Source organism: Dromaius novaehollandiae, chromosome 16 (assembly GCF_036370855.1).
Source record: "Dromaius novaehollandiae isolate bDroNov1 chromosome 16, bDroNov1.hap1, whole genome shotgun sequence".
NCBI lineage: Eukaryota > Metazoa > Chordata > Aves > Casuariiformes > Dromaiidae > Dromaius > Dromaius novaehollandiae.
The window spans coordinates 19,411,508-19,431,042 of NC_088113.1; the positions used below are offsets into that span (position 1 = coordinate 19,411,508).

General features: G+C 54.1%; 1 protein-coding gene across 4 annotated transcripts in view; it reads right to left on the reverse strand.

Annotated features, from left to right (window-relative positions):
* KCNQ2 (potassium voltage-gated channel subfamily Q member 2) overlaps positions 1-18,188 on the reverse strand; it is an 81,042-nt gene extending 62,854 nt beyond the window's left edge. For all 4 annotated transcript variants that reach the window (XM_026092917.2, XM_026092914.2, XM_026092916.2 and 1 more), the window contains exon 1: positions 17,831-18,188. In XM_026092917.2, coding sequence (XP_025948702.1) covers positions 17,831-18,126 — 296 coding nt within the window. In that variant the 5' untranslated portion in view covers positions 18,127-18,188. The remainder of the gene's footprint in view (positions 1-17,830) is intronic.
* Positions 18,189-19,535: the final 1,347 nt, after the last annotated feature.

The window sequence follows — 19,535 nt, forward strand, 5'->3', positions numbered from 1 at the left end:
CCGGCTTCGGGGGCTGGTTGCAATCAGAGCTGCAAAAGGGCTAACGCTGGGTGTGCAAACAGGGGCTTTGGGGCTCACCTGGACACATACGGAGAGGGAGGTGTTATCGCGGCTTTGCATCACCTTTAGCTCCCTAAAACCCCAGGCAGCATCGATGGCACGTGGAGCAACAGCCCCCGTCATCGCCGATCCCCGCAGCGCAGGGATTCGCAGGCTGGCACCGTGATTTAAGCTCCTTTAAGGCAGCCGAAGCGGCTGCTTTCCAAGGCCCGGGCCTCGCACAAGCTGCTGCTCGAACATGCTGGCTCCGAAGTGCCGCGCACCAGCCCCAGCACCCGCCGCGCGAAGGAAGCGCTCCCGCTATTTTTAGCCCGGTTCCTAAGGCAATGAGGCGCACGTGATCGCCCTGTCTGTCCGTCTCCGTCTGTCCTCACCTAGTATTGGGACCTGCTGGCCCGTTTTGATCCGATCTGACACAGGACAGAGATGCAGCTGCTGGAGGAGCAGCAGCAAGGAGGAGAGACGCCAGGTTTCCCTCCTCGGAGAGGTGGCTGCAGCGTGAGCTCGGCAGCGCCGGCAGATGCCGGAGAGCAAAAATGAGCCATGGAAACGAGCTCCCCAAAACTGCCCTGCTCAGAAACCACCACATTTGTTCCCTGGCCTCATCTCCCTGTGCCTGTAAACACAATAAATAGCAAGCTGCAGGAGGCAGGTCACCGGCTGGTGAAAGGTGGAAAACATCTAAAGATTTAAAATGGGGAGGAGCAGAGGATGAGAGGGCTGCGGGTTATTCGTGCCCTCCGGCACGGAGCCGTTCAGCTGGCGACCGAGGCAGGGCGGGTTTTCCTAGCCCACCCCGGTGACTCCTTGGCTCCGGGCGATGCTGTGCCGGGGTCCCCTGTGCCGGCTCCCACCTTCCAAGAGAGGCCACGGCACAGCCCCGAGCCCAGGATCATCCCAGCTCCAGCCCAGGACTGGCTGGGAGCAAGACCAGGGTGGCAGGGGCAGAGCCACGGTCTAAAGCTCGCGAGCAATAGGGACACGGGGCACGGACACATAAAAGCTGCGGAGAGCTTATCGAGCTGCCATTTCAACACTCCGGTAAATCAAAGTCGATGGAAGCCATATGCTCTGCTGGGAAGCATCCATCTCGTTGCCAAGGAAACATCCTTCCCTTTTAAAATGGCAGGCAAAGGCTGGCACAAACCTGCTTTAACCCCCTTTCCTCAGCACGATCCGAGTCCCCAGGCAGCTGGCCCAGCACCCTGCAAGAGCCTCCCCGGGCTCTGCCGTCGCCACTCCAGGGAGAGGGCACGGAGCCTCCTCCGCCGGGAGGAACCGACCTGGCCAAAGCGGGACCCTATTCCCAATTTCCAGCTCATCTTGAAGCCAGTTTCTGTGGTTTATTCCCTCCCCTCCACTCGGGGATGCCGTGGGCTGTGAAACAGGCTGCGCACAGCCGGGTGCCGATGCAGAAAAGCCGTTTCCAAACGGAGAGAACAGCGAACAGCAGAGTGACAGCCCGGGCTGCTCCTGCGAAAATCCCGTCTCCTGCCAGCCAGCAGGTGCCATCAGATTTCTCGCAGGGAGCGAGCAAACATCCGACCCCGGGAATCACAGCAACCCGCAGCCACCGCTTCCTGCTCTCAGAAATAATCCTAAATCCCTCACTGGCCTCAGCAGCCGCGAGACCTGCAGCCTCCCGCTAACACGAGCCACGCCAGCGTCTGCTTTTGGCATCTCACTTTGCGTTAGGTAGAGGATACAGACCAGCCACCACGTTGGTACAAGGACAGAAAACTCAACATCCATTTGCAAAGATGCCCTACGTTATTTCTACACATTTACTTTTGACCCCAGTCTCTCTGGATGATATATGTTTTTTAAACTCTTTCCATTTATTGTAAATCCCGCAAGCAGATGAAGCCAACTGTTAAAGTAGGGAAATACACAATTTTATAATGGAGATCAGAGACATTATTTAGTAATTCCAACCCTGGCAGGTCTGATGGGACACAGGAACGCGCTGACGTTCCCCCCGTCCGTGCGGGAGACCATCACCATTGCTGGAGGAGGGAGGGCAGCATCGCGGCGTTCAGCATCCTATGCCACAGGATCACCCAATTCCTCCATACCGCAGGTCCCAAACTGGAAAATGAGGATAACGATTCTCCCCTACCACGCAGGGGCACAGCTGCTCAGTCCAGACATAACTCGAGACACTCAGAGCCCTCACTGAGCACATAAATCCTCTGACAGTAGCTACCTCGAGCCTACGTGAAGGCCCTGCACAGGACGATAATAACCGAGGCTTGCTTAGACCAAAGGGCAAAAAAATGCATCTTATGGGACAGCACAGAGACGAGCAAGAGCAAGCAGGACCGATTCCCCCGCGCATGACACCATCCGCAGCTGAGGTCTGTGCACCAGTGCTGGACCCTCCCTCTCCCACCGGGGCACTTGATACTGCAGAACTAAATCCCTTTCCCAGCTTTAACTCGGCTGGTCTGGTTTAACCCACACGGAAAAGCCCGTGCAAAGGGCACGAGCGCTCCGCAACGCAACCCTTCCCCGCCGGGGCTTGCTGCCTCTTTGCTCCCGGCTGCGCCAGGACGGAGCAGCCAGAGCTCCTCGGCGACCCGTCCGCCAGCCCGATACGTGCCCGGGAATTGTGTCACCACCAGGCTCCGTAAATATCAAATGCCCTTTTCAGGATCCTGCGCGCTCTCCTTCCTAGCTGCTTCTTGGCTCGGAGCCACGCTAGCGGTCTGTGCTGTGTGCTGGGGACACCGACAGGGATAAAAGCAACGCATGGATAAGAGCCAGGTAGTATTCCGAGTTACAGCATCATCCGTGCAACCCGGCCTCGCAGGAGGCTGCCGGGATCACGGGGCCCTTCCCGCAGTCCCAGGGGCTCTGCTCCGCACTCACGAGAGGATGCGCAGAGTTTAGCTGCCTCTCCATCACGTTTTCCAGTCCTCCAGCCTTCCCTCAAAAAGCAGCAAGAGGAAGCAGGGAAGGAGGAGAAAAAAAAAAAAAAAGGTTTAATTAAACTTCACTTAATTTCTGCTGCGCTTGCAGCAAATGAAAAATAACAGCCGTGCCATCAGGTTTGCACGGAGCCGGCCCCTCGGCAGGGCTGCTGACTCACGCTCTGCCCTCCCCGGGCAGCGGTGCACAGCACACGGTGCACGGTGCTCGTCCCGCCAGCCCCGCGCTGTCCCCCTCTGCAGCGCATTTGTGGAGAGGGGGGGCAAAGAGGGCAAATGCAACGCAAGTGCTTCCTGGGAATCTTCCTCCCAGCTCCAGCCAGGAGACAACCTGCCGAGGCCTGGTCAGAAAAGCAAGCCAGCGCAGCGCTTTTTAACTCTACCCTTCCATGCAGGTTTCTGCACAGGCAATTAATCAGATTTATGCGCAAGAACTTGCCATTTCCCAGCTGGGAGGGTGCAAAGGCGAGGGCTGGCAGAGCAGGCAGGTCTCCTGCCATCCGCACTGAACTGGGGTTGTTTGAAGGGTCCACAGACATTCACCTGCAACCTAGAGTTCTACAAGGAAAGAGAAACAGGTCCGTCGGGGGAAGCATCCCTATCCGTATGTTCCCGGTACGGAGATGATGAAACCTCCCCGAGAAGCGTGACGGCAGCAAGGCGTCGGGGCGTGAACCGACCGGAGTCGGAGCAGCTCCGTCCCATCCACGCCAGGGAACTAACCTCAGGTCACAACACAGCAGGGAGTGAACAAACCCTCGGTGCTGGCGTGAGCTTTCCCCCCACCACAAACCCTCGAAGGGAACCCAGGGGTTCCCAAAGGGCTGCTCATCCGGGTGTCCCCTGTCCCCATGGGTCTCCAAACCCAAAGCAACACCCCTGTCCCCGCGAGGCAGGCATGGAGCTGGACGTGCTCTCCGGGGGCGACGAGAGCCCCCGCAGGGGCGTTACCCCTTCCCACGTCTGCAGCACGAGAAGCTCGGGGCAGCAGTTACGCTTCTCATCATCTTTTTTGTGAAACGGTAGAGGGAAGGAGGAAAATCTATGTGCACAGGAACAACCAGAGCAAACCAAAAGCGACATCTGTGCTCACAAGGGAAGCTTGCATGGGCCTGTTTTATCTCGACGGCTGCGATAGCGATACACCTGCCTAGAGCAAGGAGAGGAGGCGGCTTTGGCAGCAAAGCCAGGGGATCCTAACGGCCATGTGCAATCGAAGATGACAGAGATGTACCAGTCCTCACCAGCAGAGCCCCAGGGAAGAAAACAATGAAACCTGAGACAACAGGGGTGGGAGAAACCCCCGACAGGACCAGTCCTGTCCACCGAGCACCCTGCAAATACGAGCACTTGGATGGTGGGGGAGCCAGAGCCCCCAGCTCTGCAGAGGGGGCCTGCAGCATGCTCAGCCCCGTCACAGGTGCTGAAGTTCTTGCACATGAATGGGTCAAGCCCAGGCAACGTCAAGCCCGATTTACTAGTGCATCTCCGGAATTTGGCTATTCCTAAGCACAAGGTGGAGACCTGAGGTTGGGATACACGTCGCCTGCTTTTAGATATCAACATCTGGAGTAGAGGGCTAAGGAAGCCCCATCTCCCTGCAGAGCCACGGGAGAGACAGAGACACCATGCAAGTCCCGTTCATCTGTCCTGTGTAGATGCTCTCTTTACCTTGCCGCATAGACACGATCTTAGATCATTCCCCCCAGCGTTAAGCCAGATTAAGCCACCATTGACTTAAAACCAAGCTTCAGACTTACACGGTGCTATTTATCCCAGACGTGAGATTACTGATTCACAGACTGAGCCTCATCAGCTCGTTTTGCACCACTGAGATAACCCAGGCTGCTCCCACCTCCTGCAAATGTTCCTTACGGGAGGGAGTGCAGGCTCAGGGCCTAGAGGAGCAGCTCAGAAGAGATTTCAAATTATATCTGATTTCTGTTGCAGAAAAGAAAAACAGCAGCAGCAGCAAAAGGTCAGTGCAGGAATTCTTCCCACTCTTCATTAGCTGGTATGTTAAGAGAAAAGCTGCTAAACAAGAACAGCATTAAAAACCTCTAGCTGCTAAAGGGAGAAACATGAAAAACAAGGAAAATTCAGCACAAAAGACTATGTGACTGCATGTCATGTCGCACAACTTAAAGAGCTCAGGAAATTCTCTTTCTGTCTAGGTCTCTTCCTTCCATATTGGAACAGCCACAACTACAAAAGAGAAGACCACAGTGATGTGCATCCACTAGCCACAAGGACCAAACCACGAAGTCACATTAACAAAATTTGTTTAGGGCTGGATATGTATTAAATGCATGGATCCCTCAGGCTTTGGAGGCAGAGCCCTTGCAAAGTGCTGGCAATTTAGTTTTAAGACATAATGACATGAGGACTTGTCCCTGTGGCTCAGGATGATGCTTAACAGGGTGTGAAGACAGCTTTAGGATAAGCACACTGTTATTAGCCTGTCCTCTTTACGGACGCTTTATGGCTTCTTCACAGCTCTTCAGCAAGCTGCTATGTGAGGGCAACTTTCCCTGCTCCTCCAAACTCCCAGACTCACACACAGCAAGGCAGCTTTCTGTGGGGCCAGCAAGCAAACGTGGGATGTGTCTGGAAAGGGCCAACCTGGGGGAAATGAGCCTGATACGCAGCAAAGTTCCTCCTAACCAGGCAGCTCCTGTGCTGTAAACATCTCTGAGGAGCCTGTCTGCATTTGCCCATGGCACCTCTGGTCTCTGCCGTGATGCCAACAGAGAACTAGAGCCACTCATGTATCTCATCTTTCCTAAAGAAGAAAAGTCCCACCAACCAAAAACTCAACTCGAAGAGATGCACCAGGGCTTCTCAGCCCTGAGATACTGCCCTGAGATACAAACCATGCTCCTGCCTTGATCATGAGCCACCGCAGAGCAAGGACTGCTCCTGGACCCAGCCAGCCAGCAAGCTCTTCCCAGCAGTCTGTCCTAGCAGCTCAGTGGCCCTGAGGCGGACAGACATCCCGTGCAAACTGCTACCCTTGCTCCATACTGCCATGCCCCTTCAGCTAGGGGAGACAGGGCCAGAAGCAGGAATCTCCCAAACGATGGAGCCAGTTTTAGGGTTGGTTTCACTGCCGATTCAAGCCTGGAGTCTATATAAAGAGTCAGGACAGGATCCGAAAGCGGAAGAGAGACACCCACTCCCAGGGAGTGCAACACACATACTGAAATAAATCGCTGCCTGCCTAAGGAGATGACTCAGGAGTCTCACTGGATCTTAAAACACAAATCGGTGCTAATAAACCCAAGGAAAGCTGGAGGAAGGCCCAGTGAGAGGTTAGCTGGACAACGCACGGCACTTCCAGCCTTGCCAGACACGTGGGAAGCAGAAGGATGAGCGGCAGCAGAACTGAACCAATGCCCAGCAAAGCAGAAGCCACGTCAGCCTGAGCTCTCCTGCAGCCTACCTGCTCCAAGAGCAAAGAACGGTGCTCGTTGTTTGGGAGAGGTTTTGTCTTTCACTGCCTCTCCTGCAAGTATTCAGTCTTAACCAGTGTGTGGTTCGAGGTGAGGAGGCAAAATGGCCTCACTCTGTTTGTCCAGCTATAATACAGAGATATTTATATTAAACTCCTTGGCTCTCCTTTGGAGTGAAAGATGGAACACTCTTATAACCCTTATTACATTACTTGGGCCAGATAAAGAACCTCTGAGCAAGCATAAACTCAATTAATGGCCACTTTGAGACCCTGAGTTGCGCAAAGGCCCAAGGTCCATAAACATGCAGGAGAAAAAGTCTCCCTGTGTTGTCATTTGTTTGCCACATACAACACTTTAACAGAGAGAAAACCGATAAGCCTAATTCACAGCCCTCTGCACACTGTATTTGTGATGAACAGTGAGATTACAGCAAACAGACAAGTCTCCACCGTATGGGAGGATCCATATCCCAGCGAAATGGCCCCTTTCTGCTGCAGGCCTGAAGTTAGCTCTGCTGAGGTCTTCAGTATACAGGATTTCTTGCTAAGAAAACAGATAGGCGGGTCCGTGTCTCTGACAGCCTGCTCTAACCAAAGCCAAACCGTCAGTAGGTTCCCCAGTATTTCTGTTCTAAGATGGAGAAACTGAAGGCATGTTTGCTCCAACTGTTGATGGCATCTCTGCCTTGCCTCACACACAGACATACCAACGGACAGGTAGATTAAGCAGCGGTTTACTTATCCTGCACCGGATGGACCAAACACACCTGCTTCTCCTAGTCCCTCAGAATTCCCAGGGAAACTCAAGACATCCGGGTCTGTAAACATGCACCCAGTGCCAACTTTTATCAGTGCTGCTTGAGGCCCATCACTCCTCAAAGCGGGATATTTCACAAGGGCATGCCTAAAACCTTCCATCTTCCATGCTCAAATTCTCCTTCCAACCTGTGTTCTTGTGCAAAGCCTCTCCTTGCTGCAGCCTCAAAATCTGGGCCAGCTGGGATCAGTTAGAGGAAAAACCAACCCCGACCTAAGATGCTCTTTCCAGTGACATCTGCAAGGTCTAAGAGGTCATCCAGGATACCAGGCAATTCCTGCAGGTTGGGCATTTAGCTTGGAAAATGCTAGAGGACAAGCGAGGCTGCCGTGGGGAGAAGCGGCGATTGCCAGGCCTGGACAGAGGGTGGAGAGCTGGCAGCTACCAGCTTTGTGCATGTCTTGGGCGCTGTGTTCGCCAGGCTCACGAGATGCAGCCGGGACGACCCCAGAACAGCTCTGCTCTCTCCGGCAAGGGAATCCAGTGAGGGCAGATGTCCTGCAGATGTGGACTCTGGAGGGAGCCCAGCTGGCTGCAGGTTTCCCCTGGGAGGACCAGCCAGTCTGTCTCGGGTCCAGCGTCTTTCACTTGGGGCAACAAGAGGGCACAGGCATAAGCTTTGCAGTGACATTGCTCCTAAGCAGGGTACGTAGGATCTTTTGGCAATGATTTCCACAGAGTTTGGAAAATCTAAAAGGTTACTCCATGGTCTTTTTACCACTTGCCTGGGCTTTTCTTCCCCCATCCACTAGCCTCTCTAATCCCCGCTTTCTTTTGCAAACCCGGTGAACATGAACAGAAAGAAACCAACCCACCAACTGAAAAGCAAATAAGAAACTGGGCGAATACCATTAAAAAGAAAAGTAGAACAAAGATAACATTCACTAGCAGTCCCCCAACAACTACTTTATGCCTTTCATCCACCTTGTCTGTGCAATACAATAACATCTTTACAACAGGGACTGTCTCCTTTTGGCTTGAAGTACAGAACATAAGCTTGCAGACTTCTGTTTCCATTAGGGGTGCTTGCACACCACTGTAATATTAATATTGTTTTCCTTTTGGTATTCATTTTAACAATTATTTGACTGAAATTTTTATTTCTCTTTTGCACCATGCATTCGTTTTCTAACCACAGCAAACATAAGTTGCAACACACACACGCACGCAGCAGGTACCTAGACCCAAGCTACTGCATTCATACAAGAGATGGGGAAGAGGTGTACGTGAGTCACCCTTGAGTCAGGATTTTTTTGTGGGTACCATAACAACTCTCCAGGGAGTGACAGCGTCTCCGTAAAATCCGCACTGGGATCGCCTGCCCTGCTGCGCTGCTCTGCTGCGGTGTGCGACAGCAGCTCCAGCTATCGCCTCGGCTGTGTTTTGCTTCGACGCTGCCAGCTCCCCAGGCTGGCGGAGCTCTACAGCCACAACGCAGAACTTCCAGGCAAATCAGCATTTGTTTACAAACGAAGCATTTGTGAATCCCTAGGAATGAAGGTCCGAAAGGCAAAATCTCTGCCTCTTTCAACCGACTGCAGATCTGCTTGTCCCAAGGAGACCAAGTGCCAGCAGTCCTACAGCAGGCAGCTGGGCAGCAATTGCTCCCCTGCACCAGGCAGAGCAGTTGTTCCCTCTGACCTTGTCTGTCCTCATGTCCCTTTGCCCGGTTCCATCCCCCCGGGGGATGCATTAGGACAGGAAGATCTTTGAATGAAGACTGACCATCCCACTGGACACTTCTGAAAGCCTACGCACAACTGTAGTTACTTAGTAACAGCAATCAACGTTTAGGAGGCTTGATTATCATCTGACTTCCCCTGGTGCTCAGGTTGCAAGGTCCACTCGTTGATTGGGGGTTACTATAGAGGCCCCTTTCTCAAAACTGTTTCTCAAATGTTGCTGCGTAAATGTGGACCTTCCAGCTCCTGGACAGCCTGTTTCAATGAGAATCTGACCCATCTCTCATCTTGACCTTACCTATTGGGATTTCCAAGCTGCAGTCCTGGCTCTGAGTGTCGCAGTTCCTACAGACCATGGCAGAAGGTGGGAGATGCTTAGAGTCCCCTCAGCTCACCCTGGTTTTCAGTTTGAAAACTGAGGCCGGGCTCTGTCTTCTCTTTTTGTTGGCTGGGCTCATCTGACCCCGCTTTCACTACAAGACTGAAGTACATGAGGGAACTTAGATCCCCGCCATCATCGAGAGAGAGAAACGGGCATCCCCAGAAGGCAGATCTGCCCACCTATGACCTGAACCTCCTCTGGGATTTCTGTGAGTATCCCAGAAGTCAGTGCTCCACCCAGCAGGTATCTGAGCATCTCCGACTCGGCGCTGAATGCAAGCTGAAAGCCCATTCCGCCTGCAATGCCTGGACACTACAGTATAAAATCAAATGAAGTGACTGCTATGGCACAGGACTCGCAAAGCCGAGGCTGATGCTGCACCCACTAGTCCCAAAGAGCCTGATGTAACTTTAAATCACCTACCTACAGCAGCAGAAGTGACAGGTGAGATCTCACAGGTCTTCTCTTCCATTCCTCATGCCTTGGAAAAGGCTGTCCTTTGCCTGACACCCAATACACCCATCCACCCAAAAGAAGTCACTGTGCTGATGCTGAACAGCAGCAGAGCTTTACAGGATGATTCCAGCCTTTCCAAACACCTCCCTTAAGTCTAGAAAGGCAAGCACACCCCGACCTCCATCCTCCGCACACTTCCATCGCAAATGCTGTCCCCCGTCGCGTCATAGCGCAGGACAGCACAGGTCTGCCGACCCGTCTCCCTCGCTCCGCTCTGCTGCTCCCCTGCCTCCCGTGGGACCGTGCACGAGGCGCTAACGAGGAACGCATTACGTGGGGCTTTGACGCATGGGTAAAGTTGGTTCAGAAGAATCATAAGGAAATAAGCCAACCACCCAAGAGATGTCCAAAAAGCACATTAGAGGTTGAAATGATACTGAAGATGGATCACAGATAGATGGAGGAATGCTTCAGCTTTCCTCGGTTATTGGCAGCTAGACAGTTAAAAAGCCCAGAGACTAATAAAGCAGCTCTCCTCCATCCCAGCCACTGACTTCCGCGTGAGATATTCCCCATCAGACAGCCCTATATTTAATTAATTCAGTGCTTTAGAAGGCACATGACCTCCAGAAGCATCTTCAAATTATATATCATAGGATGCTGCATTCACAGTTTACCCAGGGTAAGGCCGAGAGGATTGTGCGGGGAGCTGAGGTCACCGGGCAGCTTCAGCAAGTTGATCACATAACTCACTCTTACTAGAGAAACATGACGTTTTGCTTTTAACCTGGGTGGATGGGAACATCCACCAAGGGGCTACATTTAAATAACTATTCCTGCAGTCCTGGTGGGGACATCCTTTGCCATAGGTGAGTGCTGGAGCAGCCCAAATGTTTCGGACCTGGAACACAGTTAGGAGTCATTTAAATAGATGGCGGTGGAGGACCCAGCTGCCCTGGCTGGACTGTGCGTCGATCCACCGGCATCGCACCCGGCCACCTTTCTGTGCTACCCAGTTTTGCCATAGTGCGCTCACAAGTCAAATCACCTTGCAATACAGCTCATTTCTAAATACATTCAGGAAACTCAGTTAAGGCCACGGCAATAATCTGGTTTTGAAATGTTATTCCTTTTTGACTGTTGGGGGCTAAAAGCCATTGCATTATCCTATAGCAATGTGAATCACTACGGAAAGAAAGGGCTTATCCTGCTCAGTGCTGAAGACCTCATCTCTCTTTGATGCGTTGGAAATCAGGGGCATTCATGCCAGGTGAGATCACGCTCAGATTTGCATGAAAAGCATGCCATAAACAAAATTAAATTCTTTATAGGAACTCCTCTCAGCTTCTCCTGTATCTACTCTATAGGAGATTACATAGAAGAAAAAGAGAATGGCACATCTCCCTGCCGCCACAATTTCAGAGAGGAATCTGTCCCTCAAGAACCAACAGAGAAACCAGCTCAGCATTTGGGCTACCTTAAAAGGGATTATGCAAGGCTAAGTGTTTGCCGCTTAAATCACAAAATGCAAGATAGAAACTTCCACGCTTTGTTATCCTGGTAAGCCCCACTGACGTCTAACTGACGTCTAACTGACAGGCTAACCCTCTACTCGACTTCCCCTGCCTGGCCAAAGCAACACCAGTGGCATGCTGAGCTACGCCCCTGCCCTCTGCTGCAATGCAATGCAATGCAATGCAATGCAAAGCAAAACAAAAAAAAACCCTACACACCACTGATTTTCTTCAGCTGTATCTCTTTGTTTAAGCAAATGCCCATCCTCCCTTAAGTATACAATTTGAGACCTGTTTTGGGGGTTATTCCTTCTTGTGATAAGCAGAGCCAAAGGAAGACTCATCTCGCTTAGGTGTGTTGCAACACAAAGGAGGTCGTTTGGAGGATTGGCTTGTTTCTTCATTTTGCTCAAGTCGGTGTAGGGTGAATGTGATGACTGGAAGATGACACATTAAAGCAAGTGAAATCAGGCTGCTCCCACCAAGCTCTGACTAAGCAGCAGGAGAGGAGGTCGTGAGACATCATACCCTGGAGCTCTCCCTGCTCCCCAGGGTTGCACGGCTCTGGGGCTGACACGCTGCCAAGGCTGAGGGCATCAGGGCTGGAGGCCAAAGCCCTACGGTGGTAACAGCCCTGCAGGTCCACTAAACTCAACGCACGCAGGAGTCTCTATGGGCAACTCTGTCCCATGTGCTTAACAGGGCTCTCTGGATCAAGGAGGAAATAATCATTATAGCTGCGGTCAAAGAAAGAGAAATAAGATAACTTCCCAAATTTGGACTCAATAGAGCAAGATTTCATTGAAACTACCCCACTGTCCAAGATGGGAATATTTCCCAGCTCTGGGGGAGAGATCTGTGGATTCAGCCCTGAATTTTGCCAGTGCTGCACAATTTTGCAGGGAGCCAGACCAACACGCAGATGCTACTACCAACCAATTTAAGGACTTCAAGATTCATTCCCAAACGACAAGGCCTGTCCCTGGCTCTGCCTGCCCACCCTGTCCTACCGCAGCAACAACGCAGCCTCCAAACGGGGTGAACGCGACCGAGGGGAAGCGCTCCGAGGGAGCCAGTAGCCAGGATGCTCTGAATTGGCCTCAGCCTCCTCCTAGGAGTTTGCCCACTTTTGAGGTGGTCTCAGCTAGGTCTCCTTCTCCCTGACAGAAAAGCAAATACAAGGGTTGGTGCTGGAGGAGAAGGTACAACCAAGGGAATATACATGCCTATTGCAACGAAATAAAAATGAGGATGACTGTAGTTCACGCTCTACCATAGATCTGCATGCTGCCTTGCAACCTTCTCTGTCACCCGCTGTCAAGAGGGAAAACAATGCCACTAAAGGGCAAGGAGACAGGCTGGAAGGAGATGCAGATGGAGCCCAGGCTGGGTCCGTCTCTCCTGCAGGAAGCAGATTTATCCCAGGCGCTGCTAGGCAGGAATAAGAAGGAGCCTCCGATCACTCGGCACAGCCTTTCAGCCTGTGCAGAACAGCATCCCAGCTCCCAGAGCCCTTCACAAGCCTGGCACTGATTTTCCTTTCTCCTTACAAGCTCGCATGCTCAGCATCAGCATGTTTTAGCCGGCGGCGGCGGCCCATGCAAGCAGACCACACTCGCACAAATGAGCGCGGCACTGGGACGAGGGTGGCCCTGCCGGTCACCGAGGGACAGGCCGAGAGGTTGGCGCCACTGCGACTATAAGCAGCGTAACTCACTTTGGGCGAGCGCTTGGCACGAGCCATGACCCCTCTGGGCCTGAGTAATGAGGAGCCAGAGTCAAATTACATTTACCCATAATTAGAGCATGCTTTAAAACAAGTATAAAAAAAAAAATCAAGTGCAAAAAACTGTGAGAGCTGACAAGAAACCCAACCAAGGCAGCAGAAAAACAGCTGGAGATTCTCAGCATCTTTCAATTGAAGCCTGTGCAAAAAAATCACTTGAGAAAGGGATCTGCATGAAATAAAACCACTCTCATCAGGCCCTGGGGGACAGAAGGAGCAATGACAGAGGCCACCTTTGCACCGCACCTTCCAGCAAGCGAACCCTCTCCCTCCTTCTCTCGCCGCTGCCGCTGGTGCCCGCGACGAGGGGGCTTTCGGGAGACAGACCCAGCGTCGGGCTCAAATGCAAAAGACAAAGCGGTAGGGAGATGGCATAAGAAAATTATAATAGAATTAGGCAGACAGAGAGGAAACCTCCTTCTTCTTCATTAGAATTTAAGTCCCTGCCCATGCTTAATTGACCGAATGTATGGTGCACGCTATGCAGCTAAAAAATGCACCCAAACTATTTTTAACTCAGCTAAAAGACACATTCAGGTTGTAAATTTAAAGTGGGAAACCAGGAAGTGCAAGAATTGCATTTGCCCTGCGCATACAGCTTTGGAAGTGTTTAAGCACGTGAACATGTTCTGTTCTGTTATCACTGCCCCGAGCCCGGCCCTGCCTGCAGCTCAGGAGCTGAACGGGAGCAGCTCACCCAGAGGGTCAGAAAACGCATCTCCAGACGCATTTAGGTTAGGTGGGTGCCAAAATAAGTACCTGGCTTAACAGTCTCTCCTGAAATAAGATGGGTGGTAGGGAAAAAAGGAAGAAAAAAAAAATCACTTCCAGGCGTTGGAGCCCTGGGAGCTCAGCACCATGAAACACAGAACAGGTTACAATAAGCAAGGTACAAGGACGAGGAGAAAAAAAAAATATTGGACTATCAAAAGAAGTAAAATGGAATGATTTTGGAGGTAAAATGCCTCCCTGTGCAGAGAGCTACCTCAGGGTCTAAGTGCTACTATCCCCCTCTAAAAGCCTGGGCTACTCTTTAGGCAGGGCTTAACTTTTCAAATTTCAGCTGCATCTTGGACAGAATGAGGCCACGTGCTGCATTGCTAAGGCTCTGCCCATAAAAAAAAAAAAAAGGAAAGAAAAAAATGGTTCTGAGAGAAGGAGGGAAGATTCCCATCTTCCCCGGCTCCCTGGGATACAGGAGGCCCAGACCTCTGCGATGGGGGTCCACCTCCAGCCACGCTCAAAAACGGGGCCCCGCCGGGCTCAGCCGCCCCTGTAGCCACGGGGCAGCGCAGAACTGCGGCTGAGCAGGCAGAGCTGGCGAGGACACGCAGGCCTAGCGTACATATATAAATACAAATATATAAATATATATGTGCACACACACACATACCATGAGCAGGTCACCTGAGAGTGCCAGCGTGGGAGGAGCTGCGAGGTATAAAAATGAATCACAACATGGGAACACAAAATACTGGTTTTGCTCACAGAGGTGATGTCTGGGATGAGGCTGCGTTGGTGAATTTGGGGCCATGGGGGGCAGTTGCATGGAATTTCCCTATTTTCTCATGCATGAAATGGTGCAAAGGGGCAACAGAAAGAAGCGGGGGGGAGTCAGACAAATTGGAGCCAAGATGCAGCAATGGGAACAAATGCGACTTGCACCCGGATCCCAAGGTAGCGCACCAAACGCGCCGCGCACTGTCAGCCCGGGCGATGGGCCTCTGCAGGCATGCATGCAACGGAGGCACTTCCAGAGGGCACCTCTCGTGTTTATTAAAGCATGTCTCTGCTGGAAGAGTCTCTATTGTTTGTGCTTTAGCGTTCGGATGTAGGGAGGCTGCTCGAGCGGCTGCTGATCAAAGGAGGCAGCTGCCTCTGCTCTGCTGCATGCTCACAACGGCCAAGGCAGCTCCCCAGCGCCCGCGAGCCCCGGGGAAACGCGGGGAGCGGCAACGCCCGCGGACGGAGGCCTCTGGGCAGCGGGGGCCAGGAGGAGACAGGTCCACATCTGGAAACACAGCTGGGTCTATAGACAGCCGTCTGTACAAGCTGTAATCCAGCATTGCAGGGTCAGGGACTCATTCATGCTGGAAACGCTTCCTAACTCTTAGTGCAGAAAAAGTCCCCGTGAGTAGCGGGAGCAGAGGAACTGGGTTGTTTTTAGACTGGGACCAGTTACGGAGGGATTAAGCGGTGCAACGTCCGAGGCAGCCAGCACGACGGGGCTCCCAGATTCAGAGTCTCCCTCAAGATCCCTGTACCCGAGCGCCCGGTATCAAGGCTAACACGCGTCCGTGTCCAAGGCTTTGGCACAAAATGGGGTTTCAGGCAGGAGAAGACAGGGTGACCTACTGCAGGGACAGTAGGTCCCTACGGCTGGGACACTGCACTGGCACCGAGGACGCCCAGGTTGACTCCAGCTCTCCCAGACATAAACTTCATGACCTTGAGCCAGTCGCTTCACCCTCCTTTTTTGGTGTGCATGTGCATGGGTGGGTGAGCAGTCACTAAAGCCTTTTGCCTGTCCTGTCTGTCCAGATTACAGACCTTTGGGAACAGAAACCCAGGACACTGTGCCTCCCCCCCCCATCCAAACCTGGCACCAGCAGTGCCAGACTCACCTGGGCAATCCTGGTGCTCAGCAAAAGGGGAAAACGGGTGCATACGCTTTATTCCAATAATTTTGCATGCTGTTTATCATGTTCTTCACCTCTTTAAGTAATATATTAGCAAACTGCCGAGGCTAAACCTATCACATGAACAGTTCAGAAGACTGAGGTCCACGTAACTTCCCCATATGCCATCAAAACTATTCATGCCGCCGATGCTTCACAGGCTGGTGCAGTTCAGCCTCCATTTCCCGACGGGTGCTCGGGGCGGGGGTAAGGGGAGGGTTTTGCAGCAGTTACTCTGCCCCAGTACGGGAACGCAGGAGGCAGCCCCAGCTCCCGGCACAGCTCCGGCCAGCGGTCTCCAAGCGGAGGGCACAGCTCCGCGTGGCATCACGAGCGCAGCAGGAAGGCGAGGGCTCGTGCGGGAAAGCGAGCGCTGGCGGGAGGCAGCCGGGGTGACCGGTCCTGCCTCGCGAGCCTGACTTGCTGCGACAGCTCTGCCGGGGAGCGGGCCCGAGCGACTGCCAGCTGCCACTCCAGACCGCAGAACGCGTCAGAAGTCGAGACGGGGTTGCTGAAGACACCGGAGAAGCTGATAAAGCCCAGGCAGTCCTGGGCTACGCCTGCTGTTTTGCTTTCAGCCCTCTGCACTTCTCTCGTTGCCACCCCAGCTGGGGTTTCACCTGTGTTTGATAGCACACAGCCCGTGTCGCACACAAGGACGGCTCCATCCCTGGTGCAACCACCAGCAAGCAACGCAGACTCTCCACCCGTCTGCAAAATCCTGCAGGATTTCACAACACAAACCACCCACAACTCCAGAGGATGCCCCTGAGCACGGAGGCCGCTCCGGACTCCTGGTGCTGGACTTAGGACTAATTGTAGCAGCAACCAAGCTGCTCCCTTTCATCCTCTCCCATCTTCTCGGGGAGGACGAGCTCCTGCAATACCCCAAGCCCTTCGGAGGGGACGGCAAGGCTCCTACCTCCCTTCAACCCAGGCAGTGTTTCACCTCTCAGCCTGGGCTCCTCAAGACCTCCCTGGAAGGCCTCAATGTACAAAATGGCTGAGCACCAGAAAACATCTCCCACCACCTTTCCTGAGACTATCGTTATGCAAAAGGGGAAAAAAAAAAACAACAAAGGCCAAAAAATCCTCTTGTCAGGGCTGACAGAGGCCCTAGCCAGGTTGAAAACCACGCACACAAAAAAACCGTCTGCACGGAGGAAGCGAGCGCCCGAGCCGGTGCCTCCGTCGCGCCCAGGCCTGCAGGAGAGCCTGGTGGGACCGGGGGAAGTCCCAGCGGGAAGGGAGTTGCAGTAACACAGCAATTCATCTTGACCCTCCCTTTGCAATCCCCTAAACAACAGCAAGGCAACGCGCTCCTCATGCAGTAATGCCTTCAGATAGGAGCGTTTGGCTGCCAAATGATGGGTCAGATGTAGCCGTTTCTGGCTTAAAAAAAATTTAAAAAAAAAGGGGGGTGGCGGGGGGAGACGTGCACCCCGGGACTGCTCCTTTGTTTACCGCCCCAGCCCCAGACACTGATTAACATTTCTTTCTAGACACATCTCCAGTGCAGCCGCTTCGCACAGGGGGACAAGAGGTACCTCCAGGAGCCAGCGCAGAGCCAAAAACCAGCCCCAGCCCCAACCCCTCCGCAGCCAAAGATGGGGACGGGGAGAAGGAGCGCTGGAGGGGGGGGAGGGAAGGAGAGACGGTGCCTGAGCGGCGCTTTTTGTTCCTCGCAGCATTGCTATGGTGATCTCAAGCAAGACGGAGGAACCGGCGCTACCCATCACTGCCGCTGCTCCAGCCCCCTGCACCGACCGCAGGGGCCTCCCCTTCCCCCGCGAGCTGGGGCGGGCAGGGGGGGCACCCGGGCAGGTGCCCGGCCCCTCCCCGGGGGCTGCAGGGACCCTGGGGAAGGCACCGCGGGGGCCCCCGGGGTTTCCTTCATCCCCCCCACCACCACACGCCCCTTCCCCGGACGGTGCAGCCCGGCCCAGGGACGGTGCAGGGTACCGGGGGGGGGGGAGCAGCCCCCTTCCCCGCTGCTCCCCACGGCCGAGCCCCCGCCGGGCACCGGGGGAAGGGGGCTCCCGGCCGCGCTGCCCCCCATCCCCTTACTCACACGTATGCGTGGTAAATGAAAGCCCAGCCCCGCGGTCTCTCGAGCACGTTGTAGAGGAAATTCTGCAGCTTGCGGTAAAAAGCATTCCTTTTGGGGGGCTTGCCGCTGCCCGAGACCCCGGAGCGCGGCTTGCTGAGGATGCTGCCGCGCTTGGTGCTCTCGGAGCCGGCGATGAGCAGCGCCCCGTCCCGGCTGGAGTCCGGGGCGCCCGGGTCCAGCCCCACGAAGCCCACCTTGAGCTTCTTCTCGGCGGCGGGCCCCGGGTAGACGCCGCCGTTGCGGGATTTCTGCACCATGGCGGCGGCGGGCGGGCGGGGGTCGCGGCCGGGGCCGGGGCCGGGGCCGCGGGCAGGGCCGGGGGCGGCAGGGCGGCTCCGCCCGCTCCCCGCCGCCGCTCCGCGCCCGGCGCAGCCGCCGCCGCCGCAGCAGCCGCTGCAATGTGCTCAGCCCACCGCCGGCCCCGCCGCAGCTCCGCCCGCCCGTAACCCTTTGCGGCCCTCGCCGGCCCCAGGCGGGGGAGGCGGCTCCCCCCACCCCCCGCCCTCAGCCACCCATCAGGCTCCGGCATCCGCCCCCCGAAATCAGGCTCTAGCATCCTTCCCCCAAAGTCAGGCTCTAGCATCCTTCCCCCAAGATCAGGCTATGCCATTCTCCCGAGATGGGGAGCTGGCATCCCACTCCCAAATCGGACTGTGACCTGCCCCCATCAAATCAGGCTCCAGCATCCCCCCCCAAAAGTCTGACTCCCTCCCCAGAAATCAGGCTCAGGAATCTTCCCCCCCCCCCCCCAAAAAAAAAAAAAAAAAAAAAAAAACCACAGGCTTTGAAATCTCTCCCCACACACATGCCTAGTCAGGCTCCATCATCTTCCTCCAAATCAGGATCCAGCATTGCCCCCTAAAATCAAAGTCTGGCATCCTCCTCCAAAATCAGGCTCAGGAATTCCCTCTTCCCCCCAAAAATCAGGTTTTGACGTCTCCAGCATCCTCCCCCAAAATCACACTTCATCATCTCCCCCCCCCCCAAATCAGGACCCCACATCCCCATCCCCAAATTCTCACAGGCGTGCTCCTTCAGGGAAGCCCCCCAGGAGAAGGGCTGGGTAACACGTGTGAGTTATTTTCCACTCTGTGCAGTGCGAGCCGGGTGCACCCTGGGATGGGGAGCCCGTCCCCAGGGCTCCGACATGGTCCCATTGGAAGATGATGGGGTGGATTTGCAGGAGGGACCTGGGTCCATGCTCCCTCTCTGCATCACCACACAGGCACCAGGCCCTCTTAACCACACAGCCAAATTTCCAGGTCCCAAACCATTCCCTTCGCGCACACTTCCCCAGGGTTCAAGCTCAAATTCAGCTTATTTCATGCACTGAAACTCCGTCCTGATGTGGCCACCAGGCTGGACAGAGGACCAAGCTTCCAACTTAGGGAGTCCGTTTCCAGATACACTGACCAAAATCAGCTCTTTAATGTAGCCTTTTGGTTATGGTCCAGCTTTACCATTTCCCCCCATACAATATGGCTGGCTTCATGCCCCCAAGGAGTATTTCCTCATGCACCTTCACAAGAGTCAGAAGACAACATTTAGCCTGGAGAAGCCTGAGATAATGCAGATATATGTGCAGCACAGAACTATACTGCACAAAAAGTGATGATTGCAGTGCAATGGGATGACCTGCAGCCAGAATCAAGCCCAAGATGATCAA